Below are 16,572 nucleotides of genomic sequence, written 5' to 3' on the forward strand. Positions count from 1 at the left end.
GATTAGATGCTTGATCTACTTTCGGAGCGAGGATGGTTTTGCTTCTTGGATGGTTACTTCGGGTTTAATTAAATATCTATTGCAGTGGAAGATTAGGGGAAGACAACATTCACCTGTCCTTACGGTGCTTTTTCTTTCAAAAGGAAGCCATTCGGGTTATGTAATGCTCTGGCAACGTTCCAACGTTGCATGTTGTCTATTTTTGCAGATATGGTAGAAGATTCATTGAAAGTTTTGATGAATGGCTTTTCAATTATGGGTGATTCTTTTGAAACATGTTTGGCACACCTTGGGAACGTTCTTCAAAGATGTATGGAAACTAATCTGGTCCTAAATTGGGAGAAATGTCACTTCATAGTTAAGTAAGGTATACTTTTGGGTCACAAGGTATCGCAAAAGGGGTTAGAGATTGATAAAATGAATATTAAGGTAATTGAGAAGTTACCACCACCAATCTCGATAAAAATCATTCGTAGTTTTTTGGGGCATGCCGGATTCTACTAGAGATTCATGAAAGACTTCTCAAAAATTGCACCCCCATTATACAAATTGTTTGAAAAGGAGGCAAAATTTTACTTTGATGGTGCTTGTTTGGCAGCCTTTACACGTCTAAAAGAGAAATTGATCTTTACCCTGGTTATCATTAGCCACGATTGGTCAGCCGCTTTCGAAGTGATGTGTGATGTCAGTGGTACTCCATTAGGTGTGATGTTGGGAAAAAATGTAGCAAGCTATTCCATCCTATTTAATACACAAGCAAAACACTGAATGTTGCTCAGCGTAACTACATGGTTACGGAGAAGAAATTACTTGCGGTGGTATATGCCTTCGAAAATTTTTGAGCATATTTGTTAGGCACCAAAGTTGTTGTCCACATTGATCATGCAGCCTTGATTTATTTGACAGAGAAGAAAGATGGCAAGCCAAGAATGATAAGGTGGGTATTATTGCTGCAAGAATTTGACTTTGAAGTCAACGATAGAAGAGGATATGAAAATCAAGTGGCTGACCATCTATCCAGATTAGAAGGCAAGGAGAACGAAGAGCTGGAGGTAGAGATCAATGACTCATTTCCCGATGAGCAGGTATTCTCGGTCACTTTTCAACATGTTCCTTAGTATGCTGATTTTGCTAATTATGTGGTATGTGGATTGATGCCAGAAGAATTGAAATTCTACCAACAAAATGGGTTCTTGTTTGATGTCAAGAAATACATTTGGGATGAGCCATATTTATTTAGTGAATTTTTAGATCATATCATTAGGTGATGTCTACCTGAGGAAGAGTTCAATAAGATTCTTTATGCTAGTCATGCTTCAGCGGTTGGGGGTCATCATAGCAGTGACGCACAACTGCTAAAATTATTCAAAGTGGGTACTATTGGCAATCCCTTTACAAAGATGCTCACGAGTTTGTCAAGAAATGTGTTCAATGCTAAAACCAAAGTGGGGTATCCCGATGAAATGAGTTGCCTCTTCAGCCTATTCTAGAAGTTGAGTTATTTGATGTCTGGGGAATAGATTTCATGGGCCCATTCGTGAGCTCATTTGGTAACATGTACATTTTGGTGGCTATGGATTATGATTCCAAATGGGTAGAAGCAGTGGCACTACCTAACAATGAGGGGAAGAGCATTGTTCAATTTCTAAAACGCTACATCTTTGCAAGGTTTGGCACTTCTCGAGTTATTAGTGATGGAGGGTCACATTTTTCCAATCGCCTATTTGGATCTGCATTGAGTAAATACGGCATGAAAAACAAAGTGGCTACACCATATAATCCCCAAACATGTGGCCAAGTGGAAGTTTCGAACTGTGAGATTAAGAGTATATTGGCAAAGATCGTAAATGCAAATATAACTAATTGATCTCGAAAGATAGATGATGCTCTTTGGGCATATCGCCTCGCTTAAAAGAAACCAATTGGCATATCTCCGTATCAGCTAGTTTTTGAGAAGTCTTTTCACTTACCAATTGAACTTGAATACAAAGCACTTTGGGCATTAAAGGCATTAAATTTTGATTGGGACAATGATTCGAAAGATACAGTCAATCAACTAAATGAATTGGATGAATTTAGGTTTAGGGCATATGAAAGTTCAGCCCTCTACAAAGAAACAATGAAGAAGTGGCATGATTCTACAATCCTTAGAGAGCGTTCCAAGTTGGAGGTTGGGTGTTGCTATGTAATTCTAGGCTGAGACTCTTTCCAGGAAAACTAAAATCAAAATGGTTAGGCCCATTTAGAGTAATACGGGTGTTGACAAATGGTGCCATTGAAGTTGAATGCAAAGAAGACCCTGCCTTCAAGGTGAATGGGCAACGCTTGAAATTGTTCTTCAGAGAATACCATGAAATTTCCATGATTTATGTAGTATATCTGGAAGATGCTTGAGAGCATTTCCATATCGTGCCACGATATTAAGCAAGGCGCTTCTTGGGAGGCAACCCATGTGTTAGGGTTTTGAATAATTTGTGCTGAATGAGCAAGTGTAGGAGACTTTGCGAAGTTAAGACTCCACCGGCGAGTCACCGAGTCAATTCGGTGATCCCAAAGTTGATCGCCTTCTAGGCATTAACAATAGAATGAGACACTGGAACATTAGGTGGGATACTTGCACCACTCGCCGAAGTGATTGGGCGACCCGACTTTTACCTCTTTTTTGCAGTAGCCCTAACAGCCCCAAATCATGGATCATTTGGCGAGGTTTCAATTCCTTTAGGCGATGTGCCGATACATTTGGTGGCCTTCTCTATTATTCCTTTTTTTTCCCACACAAACTGGTTGCACATTGGAAATTTTGGCGAGCTCCAAACCATTTAGCGTGTAGCCAAGCAGTTTGGCGACCGCAACAAGTTTCCACCACATGGGCTCTTAGTGAAGATTCCTTGTCTCCTTACTCTACTTGTTTAAGTGCCACTAATTTATTTTTATTTTTTTTAAGGGTTTTTTCTCTACTTAGATTGAGGACACTATGAATGCTTTTGGTGGGGGTGGTAGAAGTTTGTGAGAAATTGTAATTGTGGCTGTTCTTGTTCAAATTTGCGTATCGATTATGATCAATATCGATGACCTAAATAGTGCTCTTAATCGAACGAAATGAATGTGCAACTACGATGAGGCCAATGAAGTTTCATTGAAATGTGTGAACTTTTGGCTTCTCGTTGTGACTAGCCGGTTATCGAATGAGCCTCTTGTGATGAACATTACACACTAGCAAAAGTGTGGAGTCTCGTTTGATATTGGTGTCGATGCCTTGTGTGTTGACAGTACTTTGAACAATTGTGTGATGACACCAAGAATTTGTCCCGTTGGTCTGGTTGACTAAGTGATACAAGCACTTCAAATGATCTTAGGCAACGAATTTGAAGAGTGAAACAATTTCACAATATATCTATTTTGTTGCCAACCTTGTGAGATGTGTGAACCTTGCTTGAACACTATCGACCCTTACTCTTTTCTTGAAAGAAACATGAGCAATTGTTTTATCCATTCACCCATAACTCTTAAGAAATGTGGTTTGTTTGAATAGCCAACTTAGGAAAAAATCTTAGGTTGGGGTGTGGTGAAAAGAGAAGGAAAGGTCTCATTTCACCTTTGATGTTTGTGTAATCAAGACACAACTTCCAATTCAAGTGTCTACGATCGCGTGAATTAATATAACCCAACCAAATGGGTTGGGGTCGAGTCCCAAGGGAGTGGTTGCAAGAATTAATAGAAAAGTAAAATCAAGTTCTAATCAATCATAGCTATAAACATTAACAAAACGAATAAAAGCATACTATATATGAAGGTTGACACAAATGTCAATTATCAATGGGGGGTTTGTATTCAACTAATGACAAAAATAGCGACAATATAAAGATACGAGATGGGGAGACGGGATTATTATAATGTGATAGGAATATGGGATAAAATATACTATTGGGTAAATGCTATTGATAGTAAATCGCTGAATATTTGTAACTAGGCTAGGCTTTAGTGGGGGTAAATTTTCTCTCGAGCAACTTACCCCGAATCAACTTGGTTTCTCTCGAACACCGAGCCAGTTGAATGTATGGGAGAAGGTCTACGATTCACTCTCTCGAGCTGAACCCACGACGACCCAATAACCACCGGCTTTTGATTTACTAGTCTTAGTTGTAAAACCTCTCTCTCGAGCAAGCCAAAAACACTAAGATGAATCGTATTTACAACTACAATCCCATTAAGTTCAAACACAACTACTAAAAAAAATCACATTTAAACAACAAATAGACTAACAATAAGCAATACCCAACAGGAAATTTAACCCATATTCAAAAAATCACACCACAAGAATTTGGGTTTTAGCTAGACATGAAAAAGAGACAGAAATCAATACCAACAAGTGTTTCCATCAAATGGGTACGATATAAAATGTCTTTAAACACATCTAGGATAAAGATTCTTGGATACCCACTTCCAATTTCTAGGAGTTGAAAACCTTCAAAACCTTCAAGCTCAAGAACAATGTCTCCCAAAAAAACCCCGAGCAATTGATTCCACATGAAAATGCAGAGAAATAGAGTAAGGAAATCTAAATTGTGGTTGTGAAAGTGTAAAAGTCAGAAAATATCAATTGAGAGAGGTTTTTGAATTTAAAAATGATTCATCCCTTCATCACCCTTCAGTTCACACGCTAATCGGTGATGGTCCCATATGTCGCCGACCATTTGGGGATTAACCGAATGGCTCTTTAGTCCGCCAGGTTTTACAGAACCTCTAGTTTTACATATATATGTTTATTAATTTTTATGTTTAGTGTTGGATAAATATAGATAGAATAGGGTACGTGTCTAAAAGATGCTTAAACATGCATTTCAACATGTTTACTACGTGTGCAGGGATGAAAAGGCAAAATCTGAATAAATTAAGTTGGTGTAGTAGTCTACGGATCCCATTGACTTTCCGTCAGTCAATCCGTAGACCGTGGATGGCATCCGTATATGCCATGTATGTTTTCTGATTTAATTACTAAGTGTTGGAATGACCTACGGACCCAATCGACGGACCGTAGGTCGACCTACGGACCGTTGGCGGGGTGTCGTGGGTCCAAGTTAAGGTTACTGGTTACCCGACCCAGACCCCATATAAATAACAAATCCTCATTTCAAACACACACCCCACTTCATATTCCTCCCTCCCCCCACAGCCGTTAAAATTCACTTCATCACCCAAAAATAACCCACTCCACTTCCAAATTAATCCCATAAAATCCTCCAATACAACTGATAATTAGCCCTACTTCCATTTCTGCCTTTTCCTCCCTAATTCTCCCTTTCTCTTTTATAATCCTCTATTTCCTATCAACGAATAAAGGTATGGGTTCGGTGTTAGCATTGGTCTAAGGAGCTTGTACTAGATTAACACACTCATCAACTTTGATTTCTTGAAAGGTAAATGATTTCACCATAAACATTGAATTCCATGTTCATTGTTTACATTATGAAGTCACAAAGTTGCACTTGACCTCGGGTTGTTGAAATTTGGTTTAATAAATACTTTTGGAATGATGGTGTGTCAGTGTGTAGTTGATAGGTCTAGTTAGAAGTTTGGACTTAGAGTTTTTCAATGTTTATGTGTTGTTTGTTGGCAATTGCATGATCAAAACACCAAGGATGATGAACTACCACATAATATGTTGAAATGCATGTTTAAGCTTAAATAATTGAATGCTTGTTGTGTTAATGTTACTGAAGTCAAATATGGAACTCAAACCTGGCACAACTTTGGTCCACAACCATCACCAACGGTTTGTAGTTCCACCTACGGACCGTAGGTCATGGTCCGTCACTAGCCCTGCTCAAAATGATTGCTAAGTTGTAAACCACGATGTGGACTACGGTCTGTCGATCAATCGACGGACCATTCTGCAAATCCATGGTTCCAACTGCAAGGATGCAAAAAGGGACCCTCTGGCCTACCTATGGGACCCTCGTTCCATTGACGGATAGTAGGTAGCCACCGTGGGTTACCAAATTATATACAGCCTAGAATTTTTTTTCTTTTTCGTCTAAATCTAAAAGGTTTTCTAATATTTTTCCTTGGGTCTTTTTGTGCTTTTTGAGTACTAACAAAGCTTCCACATGTACCATGGCCCCAAAACAAGATTTTGTTTATGCAAGGAACGGAAAGTTCAAGTCAGTCGCCCCTTTCCGACGCTTGTTAGATGAGGACACCGATCAAGAATACATCCCGTAGACCATCAGAGATTCCCCTACTACACCCCGGACCACGAAGAGCATGGCTAGGAAGATTATTTCATCCAGTGACAAGGTCATGGTCACTACCCCCCAGTCGGAGGAGGAGGCTTTAACTGTAGCAGAGTTGCAATCCGGCTCCAGTTCCAGAAGTGCTTCGATATCTTTCTCCGATGCCCTTGTACCACCCAGAGATGAAATAATTTTGATTGCCCCAGAGCCGAACAGGGGGTGCGTCAAGTCCCAGAACCAAATCTGTTCTGATTCCAAGGTGGTTAATAAACATCAGGACATGTCCAGCATTATTATTGAGGAGCGTCGGGTTCTTACAGGTAACCTCCAAACCGTTCCCACTATAGAGGAGTTATTCAAGAGACACAAGTGTGAGTGGATGACACGCAGTCTGGGGAAATTTAGTGAGGATATGGGCCAAGAGTTTTAAGTTTCATACACAACCACCGTCCGTAACTCTATCTCTAAATGGGCTAAGCCAATTGCTCAGCCCCCACTTCAGGCTTCCTTGGTGCAGATCTTTTCCATTGATATCTCTGAGACCACTATCCACAGGTTCATTTATGGCCTTGGCCACACTCTGATGATCAATATTGCGGAGTATGACTACAAGATGGGACTCTTTCAGAGTGGAGCTTTCCATAGGGATGCTGACCACAAAGAGAGTTTACTCCATTGGATGGCCCGTCACATTGCAGATGAGGGGAAGTGTATTGAGTGGGTGCACAAAATGACTTTACCTATCAGAAAGGCTTCCATGACCTTCACTATGAAGTACTTTTGGACCATTGTATGTACCAGACTATCCCCTACTCAGGCGGACAACGTGGTTATTTCGAATAGGGTTGTGATGTTGGCAGCACTTGTGGCATGATTGGAGGTTGACTTCACTGGGATTTTAATCGCAGAGATACATGATAGGGCCTGCAAGATCACCACCACTTTTCCTTTTTTCCTTGTTTGATATTTCATCTGTGCAAGGCTTCTAGGGATCCCATTTTGCGTTGTGATAGTTTGATAGAGGCCAACAAGACTATGGCATTGGCCTAATTGGAGATGATGTCAACCTTGACGCACCGCTGAGAGATCCCCAGGTTGACTTACCTTTTTTGGGTGTTGACCTTGTTGTTGATGTGGAGAAGATCCAGGTTGATGATAATGTTGTTCCTCCTACTACTACGGATGCACATGCTTCACCTTCTATTTCCACTAGTTATGCTGCGAGCTCATCCCGCGTCACTCCGCTTTCAGGGTCAACTATTGTTCCTCTGGCCCGTGTCTAGAAGTTGGAGGTCCAGATAGATACTTTGTTGCATCACATAAGTCTTTGGATGCAGCGTTCTATTGAGAATTCTGAGGCTAGGATGGAGCAGATGATAAATAAGATTCAGGTCATTCATAAGAGCTTTGATACATTTGAGTTGCGAGGTTTGGAGAGGTCTGCCCCTACTATTTTTATAACCACCTCCAAACAGAGTTGGCTAGCCTCTGTGCTGATGTTGATGCCCTCCTGGCCCCTCCAGAGGTTGTACCGAAGTGTGCACCTGAAGTTGAGGAGGACGACGTGGTGATGACTGCACTCTTTGGTGAAACTATACCACCGCCCGATCCTTCACATGTTGCTTGGAAGCGTCACAATTCTGATCATACTTCTGACAATAAGGAGGTTCCACGAGCAAGAAAGAGGGAGCGCCAACAGATAGAGGCAGCCCAGCGACAGTCAATTATTGATAAGGATACAAGGGAACAACGGGCCAGTGAGGTAGAAGTTGGCCCATCTGGTATATTTATCACTACTAAGAGTGTTCTGCCTATTTACGAGGGCACTACTGATGTTGTTCCTAGTACTGATCCAGCTGGTTCCAGGAAACCGGATCCACCCACCTCTTGATCGGACATTGGTGCATATGTACCATAGGTTTGCTTCACCCTATGTTGTACTTTTCTTTTTTGTTGTGCATTGAGGGGAATTGAACCATATTTTGTTGGGGGTGGGGTAAATGGGTTGTTGGTTGGCTCCATAGGGAATTTGATACGCTCAAATTACACCTCCCTAAATAAGTATAAGAGATCATTGTCAAATAAGGTTGGGGTTGATCCCACAAAGAAAATGGTTTAGACCTAAACTTAACTCACAATTATATCGTTTTAGTCAAACTATTTCCGAGAAAAGTAAACAAGGGGGTTGTTGTAAATATGTAACAGATTGTTATTTAGAATGATTAAGTAACCAATAAACAAGTTTCATAATTTGAGTTATCAATATAAGATGGAAACTAGGGCATAGGTGTTCCCCACAAGCTCTTAACACAATAATCCCAATAATAGTAATCACATCCTAGTGTTTTACATTCAAGGTTGGTAAGTTAGGTATCCCTAAGTAATTAGTCCCCAAGTACGGAATTTCACCACGCAACTTGGTCCGCCTATGGGTGTATGCTTTACTAACTATTACCTTTACCCCGGATTAGTCATCATATCAATTTAGTTTAGTTTTCACCCTCACTTTAATTGAAATCAGACTATTAGATAGCAAGTTCTTTTTCACCAAGGGACTGATTTACTTTTATGTTTAACCCGCATGTTTATAATTGTATGTGTAGAAGTAAGTAGAAGAATGAAAGAATGATGACATAAGATGCATGAAATAAATACCCGTCCAAAATTTTGAAATATGCTAGATCTATAGGTTCAATGAGTTGAATGTCCTGGATCTTCATATGATATGATAAGGAACTGGTACAATAGCATGACTTAAGGTAAAACTTGAACTGGGTAATTCAATAATCCGCTAATGAAACAGTGTGCCAAGTGTGTGTGAGATGAGCTTGTTTCTTCATGCAGTGTGTTCCAATCTAAAACTTACCCTGTTAGTATTATTCAGACAATCTAGGCTAGGAACTAGGAGATTATCATAGGCCCTTGTTCAAATGAGTCCAATAAATCCTAAAATGATTCAACCAAAAGAAATAAATGCACCATTTGATCCAAATGGTTAAGCATAATGTAAACCATTTCTTTGAATACACCTAACTCGCCTTCTGTAAAAGTTTGTTTTGGCCCTGCTCCCTCCTTGGACATGTTCACCTTAACTAAGGCGAAAAGCCTAAGTTTAGGGTGGCAATTCAAAAATTTACCTTAATTTTGGCCCTTGTCCGACATCAGATACTATGCTCCTCAACTCATGAAAAATACATAAGTTGAGGGTGGCTAGGAAAAAGAAAACTGAAAGAAAAGGGGATAAAAAGAGTTGTGTGCGGAAGAAAGAAGAAGATGGAAAAAATTTGACTGATGTTAAAAGGAGCAAAAAAAAAGAATACTAATGATTTTTGAAAAGAATCAAAGAAAGAAAAAGAAAAAAAAGTGAAAAATAAGAGCGATAAAGTCAAAGTCACATATGTGCTGAAGAAAGTTAAGGAAAAGAGCTAAAAAAAAAGATGTAAGGAATTGGTTAAGAAAGAGGTAAAAAGCCAATGTAATGTCAAGGAGGGCAGAAAAGTCACTAAAAGTACCCAGATGTACCCTACCTGACCCTGAGCCTACATTACAAGCTAAGAAAGTCTTATAGTGATCCTAGTGACTAGTTTGGAGAGTCTATACAGTGAAAATACGAGTAAGCATATGGTATTGAGCACTAATTGTACTTGAAGTCATTTCTGAGTGCGACTATTGAATGAATCCTTAAACTTGAAATTCAGATTTATTGTGGGAAAAAGGATTTTTTTTAAGTGAGGGAACTAGTTACATTGTTGGAGAGTTGGTACCTTGGTGATTGTGAAAAGTGCATGTTGTGATGTCTATTGGTCTGTCTATGTCATGTTTTGATCCACATGAGTTAGCTTGCTGAGTAGAAATGAAAAAATTTGCACTAAGTGATGGAATTGATTGAGAAAGCCATGTGATTGCTTGAGTTTGTATGTTTGCTTTTACATAAGTGTCGTGTAGAATTTTAGTGTCACTTGAGGACAAACAACAAGTACAAGTTCAGGGTGTTGATATACCGTGAGTTTACGATATTTTTGATGCATATCACTTAATGTTTGTGTGTGACTAGGGCTAGTTTGTTATTAGAAATTTGCCCTACACCCAACAAAATAAGGTGCAATTGCACTCAATGCACAAAAAAAAAAATAAGTAAAGCATAGGGTGAAGCAAAGTTGTGATTCAAATGCACCGAAGATCCATAAAGAAGCTGGTTGGTCCGATTTCTGAGAGCCCGCTCGATCACTACTAGGGACGCCATCGGTAGTGCCCTCACAAACTATAGTACCACCATCAGTAGTGCTGGAAATGCTAGATGGGCGAACACCTATCTCATGGGCTCGCTGTTGTCTCCTCTCCTCATCTAGGATGGAATCCCTCTAGGTGACCTCAACTTGTTGGTGCTCCTTATTCTGCAATCTGCAAGCCTTCTCAGCATCGGAAGTGTGGTCTGAACGGTGGCGCTTCCCAGTAACAGAGGAAGAATTGGTGGTCTCTTAGTATCGCCCAATAAGGCAGTCATCACCATGTCATCCTCCATCGTTGTAGGGAAACCTCTAGTGCAGTCTCAGTGGGGGATAGGAGGGCATCAACGGTTGCCTGGAGGCACACCAACTCCATTTGGAAGGTGGTCAAATCTATGGTAGGAGCAGTCCTCTCCAAGACTGTCAACTCGAAAGCATATAGACACATATGAATGGCCTAAATCTTCTGATGCATCATCTTTTACATCCCCACCTCGGACGCTTCAATAGAGCGCTGCATCCACGGCCTTATATGTTTTACTAAGGTGGAAATCTATGTCTCCTGCTTCTCGACTCATACCAGAGGAACGACAGTGGACCCTGAAGCAGAAGTGGCTCAAGAGGAGCTCGGGGTCTGACTAGTGGCCGATGAAGGTAGAACCTGGGTATCTTCTGTAGGGGCTAGAATGGTAGTGTCATTAGCCTTCATCTGCTCAACATCCATAGCAAGATCAGTACCCAAAGGCGGTACATCAACATGTGGCTCCCTCTACGGTGCAGCAAGGTTGGCATCATCCTGAATGACGCTGATGTCCAAAGTCTTGGTCACCTCAAACAACCTGTCACAATGCCAAATAGCCACTGAAGCCTCCCTGCAGAGATGGAATATCAAACACTGGAAATGAAGGGTAGCGGTGGTCTTGAAGGCCCTCTCGTGGATCTCGCAATAAGGATACAGGCAAACTCTATCTCCAAACCCGTCATAATTGTTGCCAGCATCACGACCCAATCCCATGTAACAATATTGTCCTCCTGACTAGGAGACAGTCGATTCCAAACCAATATCAAGAAGAACTTCGCAGCGAAGCTCAAAGTTGCCTTCCTGAAAGCCATAGTAGGATTCCATACCCACAGAGTGCACTCCTAATCCCCAGAAATATGACATGCCATCCAACGGACCAACATCTCTCTCTGATCAACATCTCTCTTAAAAGACCCACTCTGGACAATGCCCATCTTGTAGTCATACTCTATTGTATTAATCGGCAGAGTGTGGGCTTGGCAATATATGAAACGACGAATGGTGGCCTCTAATATGCCGACTAGGAAAGCCCGAACCAATGTGGACTGAAATGGAGGTTGAGCTACGAGCTTGGATGATTAGATATGGAATTCTAGACGGTGGCAGCATAAGAGGCATAGAACTCTCTAGTTATCTCCTCGATATAGTTTTCGGGGACCCGTGCCATCCACTCACATATGTGCCTCCTGAAGAGCTCCTTAATAACTGGTGCAGTGTGAATGCTACCTGTAAGGACCCTGCGCGCTCATCAGTAACGGTCCTAGCCATCCTCCGGTGTTTGTTCAACATAGTGCCATTCTCATACAACTGGTACTGGCCCACAACACACCATCTGTTCGGTTTATCGGCATTGGGGGCAGGCTCAACTCTCATAGGAACCGGGATGTTTCTTGAGCTATCAGCATCAGATAATGAAGTGGGACTACCGCTAGAACTGAAGTCTAACTGTGTACGGTCCCCTCCTTAGACTGAGGGGGCAGTGACGTCAACCTCGTCACTTATGTGCACAATCTGCTGGGATTGCCTAGTAATGCGAGGGGCAGTGGGGGAGACCCTAGTGGTAGGTGGAATGTACTCCATATCGTTGTCCACATCAATCACTCATTGTGAGGGGGAAACAGATTTGGATTTACCCTTGTTAGCGTATACTGGTGCTTTTTTAGAAGTCATGGTATATGTGGAAGACTAGTTAGTACCAAAACAATGCAATAAGACTCGTGGAATAATTTTTAACAAGATTTAGACCTAGACAAAAACTCAAAAAAATTTAGGCACTAGCTAAACTGGTGACCTACGGTCCGTCGATCCATCGACGGACCGTGGGTCCCCTCCATGGGTCAGCATGTCACTTTTTAGGCTCGAGATGAGGAACCACGAATGTAAAGAATGGTCTATCGATAATATGACGGACCGTAGTCCACACCGTGGTTCTTGATTTAGGTAGAAGAATAAAATAAAGAAAAAATTATAAATCGGAATCTAATGACAAAATTAGCAATAGCTTACTTTTATGGGCTGCTGATCCACGGACCCCGACCTACGGTCCGTAGGTTGACCTACGATCTGTGGGTTGAAGTCGTGGTTCAGTTCAGTGCCAGGCTAACCCTGCACTTTGTAAACACCACACTTTCATCACATATTCAATCAAATTAAGTCTAATTCATGCATTTCAACACATTATATGGTAGTTCATCATCCTTAGGGTTTCGATTACACACAATTCAATTTTTTAACGCACAGAAACAACGAACCCTAATTCAAAACTTCCAAGTAGACTTATTAATATGTTTAGTTGGTTTTAAGTAACTACACACTCACATACTGTCATTCCAAGGGTGTTTCTAAACAATAATTCACCAATCAAATAGGAAATGAACAACCCAAGGTGAACTACAACTTTGTGATTTCATGATTTAAGCAATGAAAAATGAATTCAAAGTTAGGGTGAAATCGTTTACCTTACAAGCAATCAAAGTTGGTGAGTGTGTGATTCTAGTACAAGCTCTTTAGATCAACGTAGACGCCGAACCCGAACAATGAAAGCTTTGATATACAAGAAATAGAGAAGAGATTTAGGAGAGAAATGGAGATATAGGAGTGGGAATATTAATTGGATCAATTGGGGAGTGATATGGGGGATTACCCTTGACTTCCATATGCAAGTATATGAGGTGATTCACATATTCCTTGGAATTAAAAAAGGGGTGAGTCCCCACGTTCTTACTACGATGAATGGACATTGAGGCGGGTACCTATGCTCCTTAGGAAATGATGTGGAGGTGAGTATGTCATATGATGAGGCTGTGGAGGCGAGTACCCGCAATCTAAAAGTAAGTAAGGCAAGAGGCGAATACCTATTAACCTTTGTAAATTAGGAAATTAAGTGAATCCCCATGTCTTTAAAAGTAAGTATTAACTATATGAACTATCTTATGAATAATGAATAGCTTGGATTGTTTCTTGAGGTACTTTCCAAGAGGTATGTTGACTAAGAGGTGATGATCCAAGTCTTGACTAAGGATGAGTAAGGTTTCTTGAGAAGTATTCCTTTCTTGTTATTATATTTATGTATGTGCATGATTATGCTTATGGTTTATATTGACTAACCATGATGGTTATGTTGTTTATCATAGATATCATATTTAGTACTTAATTGTACTAACGCATACTCTTAACTACATTTTTATCAAATGTATGGTCCAACTACTTAGATTCTCACACTCATGGCTAGCTTCGTTGTTGGTCAAGGAAGTGAAGATTTGGTGAGTCCTCATTGTGTTCGAAGATGTGATCACCCTTTTCTATCATGTTTTTCTTTTATGTCTAGGACTATTGTATGGACTGCGTCCAAGAATTTATTCATGTTGTTTTAGATTGTTGGAGACTATGGTACTAGACTTCCGCTCATTTTTATAAAAGACTTTGATTGTATTGAAAAGTTTAAATTTTCTCTCATTCTATTAGTTTATGTTATGATATGCTAATTGTCTTATATGAGGCCTCTGGGGTTCTTATAATCCTTGTTACATCTAGAGGGTACCCCTGGGTTATGACAAACTTGGTAATCAGGGCACAAGGTTAAGAATGGTTCTAGGATGTTTCAAACCACGTCAAGTAGAGTCTTGTTCATATGTTTGAAGCGCGCCACATTTATGAATGAGAGGGTACTAGATGCTCATGAAACTTTACTTCTTCATTTCTCTAAGTCGTGCAATGGAGTTAAATTCTATAACGGCTTTCTCCTAATCCTTACCCAATGGTTTTAAGGATATGACTACTAGAAGTACTAATGCTAGAAGTACTGAGGTAGATAATCTGGGACAAGAAGTTCCTCCCCAAGCTCCTCCTCAAGCTCTGATTGATCCTTTGGTTGACAATGTGACGAATGCGGGGTTTAAGACGGCTTTTTAAGTGTTGGCTCAAGTCGTGATATCACAAGACAATAGAGAGGTGGTAGCTCCCATGAACCCAAATATGAGTATGGCAGCGGCGAGGCTGAGGGATTTTATATGGATGAACCTTCCCGAATTTTATGGCTCCAAAGTTGTGGAAGATCCTCAAAAACTTATCGACGAGGTCTACATGATACTTTCTATTATGGGAGTGACACCGGTAGAGAAAGCTAAGTAGACACTTACCAACTAAAAGGAGTTGCACAAATTTTGTTCACTTAATGGAAAAAGGCAAGGCCGAAGGAGCGGGTCCCATAGAATAGGAAAGATTCAAAATTGCTTTTGTTGATGAATTTTTTCCTCTTTAGATGACAGAGGCCAAGGTGCTTGAGTTCATTAACTTAGGAAAGAAAATATGAGTGTAAGGGAATACGCTTTGAGGTTAACTCAACTATCTAAGTATGCTTCTTCTATTGTGGCGGATCGAAGAACAAAGATGAGTAAGTTTGTGTCGGGAATGTCCGACTTGGTTATCAAAGAATGACGCACCTCTATGCTTGTCCATGACATGGACATTTCTCGCCATATGGTGCATGCCCAACAAATTTAGGAAGAAAATCTCAAGAAAAGATCTAGAGAGGCAAAGAGATCAAGAGTGGATGATGGTAACTATTAATATTCTAGGTCCGGTGGCGAGGTCGTTCAATGTTTCGACAAAAGTTCTCCGAGCAAGGTTCTTTAAATGCTTCTCCAAGGTGTAACAATGAAAGGGTGTTTAACTATAAACCTCAAGGAGATAGTAATAAGTCAATGATGCCTACTTGTGCTAAGTGTAGAATAAACCATGAGGGTAAGTGTCTAGCGGGTTCCAATGCTTTCTTTGGGTGTGGAAAGGCGGATCACAAGATAAGGAACTGTCCTTTGGTTGCTAAGAATGAGGGAGATTACTTTCGTAAGGCTCATCCGAACCCCTCATTCGGTCCAAGTGGTTCGGGTGCAAGTTCTTCTAAGCAAAACCGATTTTATGCTCTTCAAACTAAAGGTGATCAAGAGAGCTCCTTAGATATGGTAATTGGTATGTTAAAAGTTTTTCAATTAGTTGTGTATGCTTTTCTTGATCCAGGAGCTACTTTGACTTTTGTGACACCTTATGTGGCCATGAGGTTTGATGTGCTCCCCGATGTGTTATTAGAACCTTTTTCTATCTCTACTCCTGTTGGTCATTCTGTGTTGGCTGGAAGGGTATATAGAAGATATCCCGCTTCCTTATCCCATAGAGTTACTCTTGTTGACTTGGTAGAACTTGATATGTTAGAATTTGATGTCATCTTTGGGATAGATTGGTTTTATTCATGTTATACTTCTATAGATTGTAGAACTTGTGTAGTCAAGTTTCGATTCTGAAATGAGCCATTTCTAGAGTGGAAGGGGGGAAATTATATGCATAGAAGTAGATTTGTTTCTTACCTTAAAGCTAGGAAAATTATTTCCACGGGTTGTATGTAATACACTCAAATTACACCTCCATAAAGAAGTATAAGCGATCGTTACCAAGTAAAGAACTCAACCTGTAGGTTGGGGTCAATCCCACGAGGAATATAGTTTAGAATTAACTTTAACTCACAATTATATCTATTTAGTCAAATTATTTCCGGGGAAAGTAAACAGGGGGGATTTCTAAGTAAGTAACAGTTTAGAATGCTTAAGTAACAAGAAACTAGGGTATATATGTTCCCCACAAGCTCTTAACGCGGTAATCCTACTAATAGTAATCATTTCCTAGTATTTTACATGCAAAGTTGGTAAGTTAGGTATCCCTAAATGATTGGTCCTCTAAGAAGGGAATTTCAGGACGCAACTTCGTCCGTCTACGGGTGTGTGCTTTACTAACCCTTACCTTTACCCCATATTAGTCCTCA

General features: G+C 40.4%; 2 protein-coding genes across 2 annotated transcripts; both read left to right on the forward strand.

Annotated features, from left to right (window-relative positions):
* Positions 1-510: 510 nt before the first annotated feature.
* On the forward strand, positions 511-2,200 carry LOC125855092 (uncharacterized). The gene is made up of 4 exons (XM_049534764.1): positions 511-691; positions 907-1,085; positions 1,481-1,843; positions 1,943-2,200. The coding sequence occupies exons 1-4, from the start codon at positions 511-513 to the stop codon at positions 2,198-2,200; spliced, it is 981 nt and encodes a 326-aa protein (XP_049390721.1).
* A 12,541-nt stretch (positions 2,201-14,741) lies between these two features.
* Positions 14,742-16,040, forward strand: LOC125855100 (uncharacterized). The gene is made up of 3 exons (XM_049534775.1): positions 14,742-14,873; positions 15,338-15,895; positions 16,023-16,040. The coding sequence occupies exons 1-3, from the start codon at positions 14,742-14,744 to the stop codon at positions 16,038-16,040; spliced, it is 708 nt and encodes a 235-aa protein (XP_049390732.1).
* Positions 16,041-16,572: the final 532 nt, after the last annotated feature.

This window comes from Solanum stenotomum, chromosome 1 (assembly GCF_019186545.1).
Source record: "Solanum stenotomum isolate F172 chromosome 1, ASM1918654v1, whole genome shotgun sequence".
Classification (NCBI taxonomy): Eukaryota; Viridiplantae; Streptophyta; class Magnoliopsida; order Solanales; family Solanaceae; genus Solanum; species Solanum stenotomum.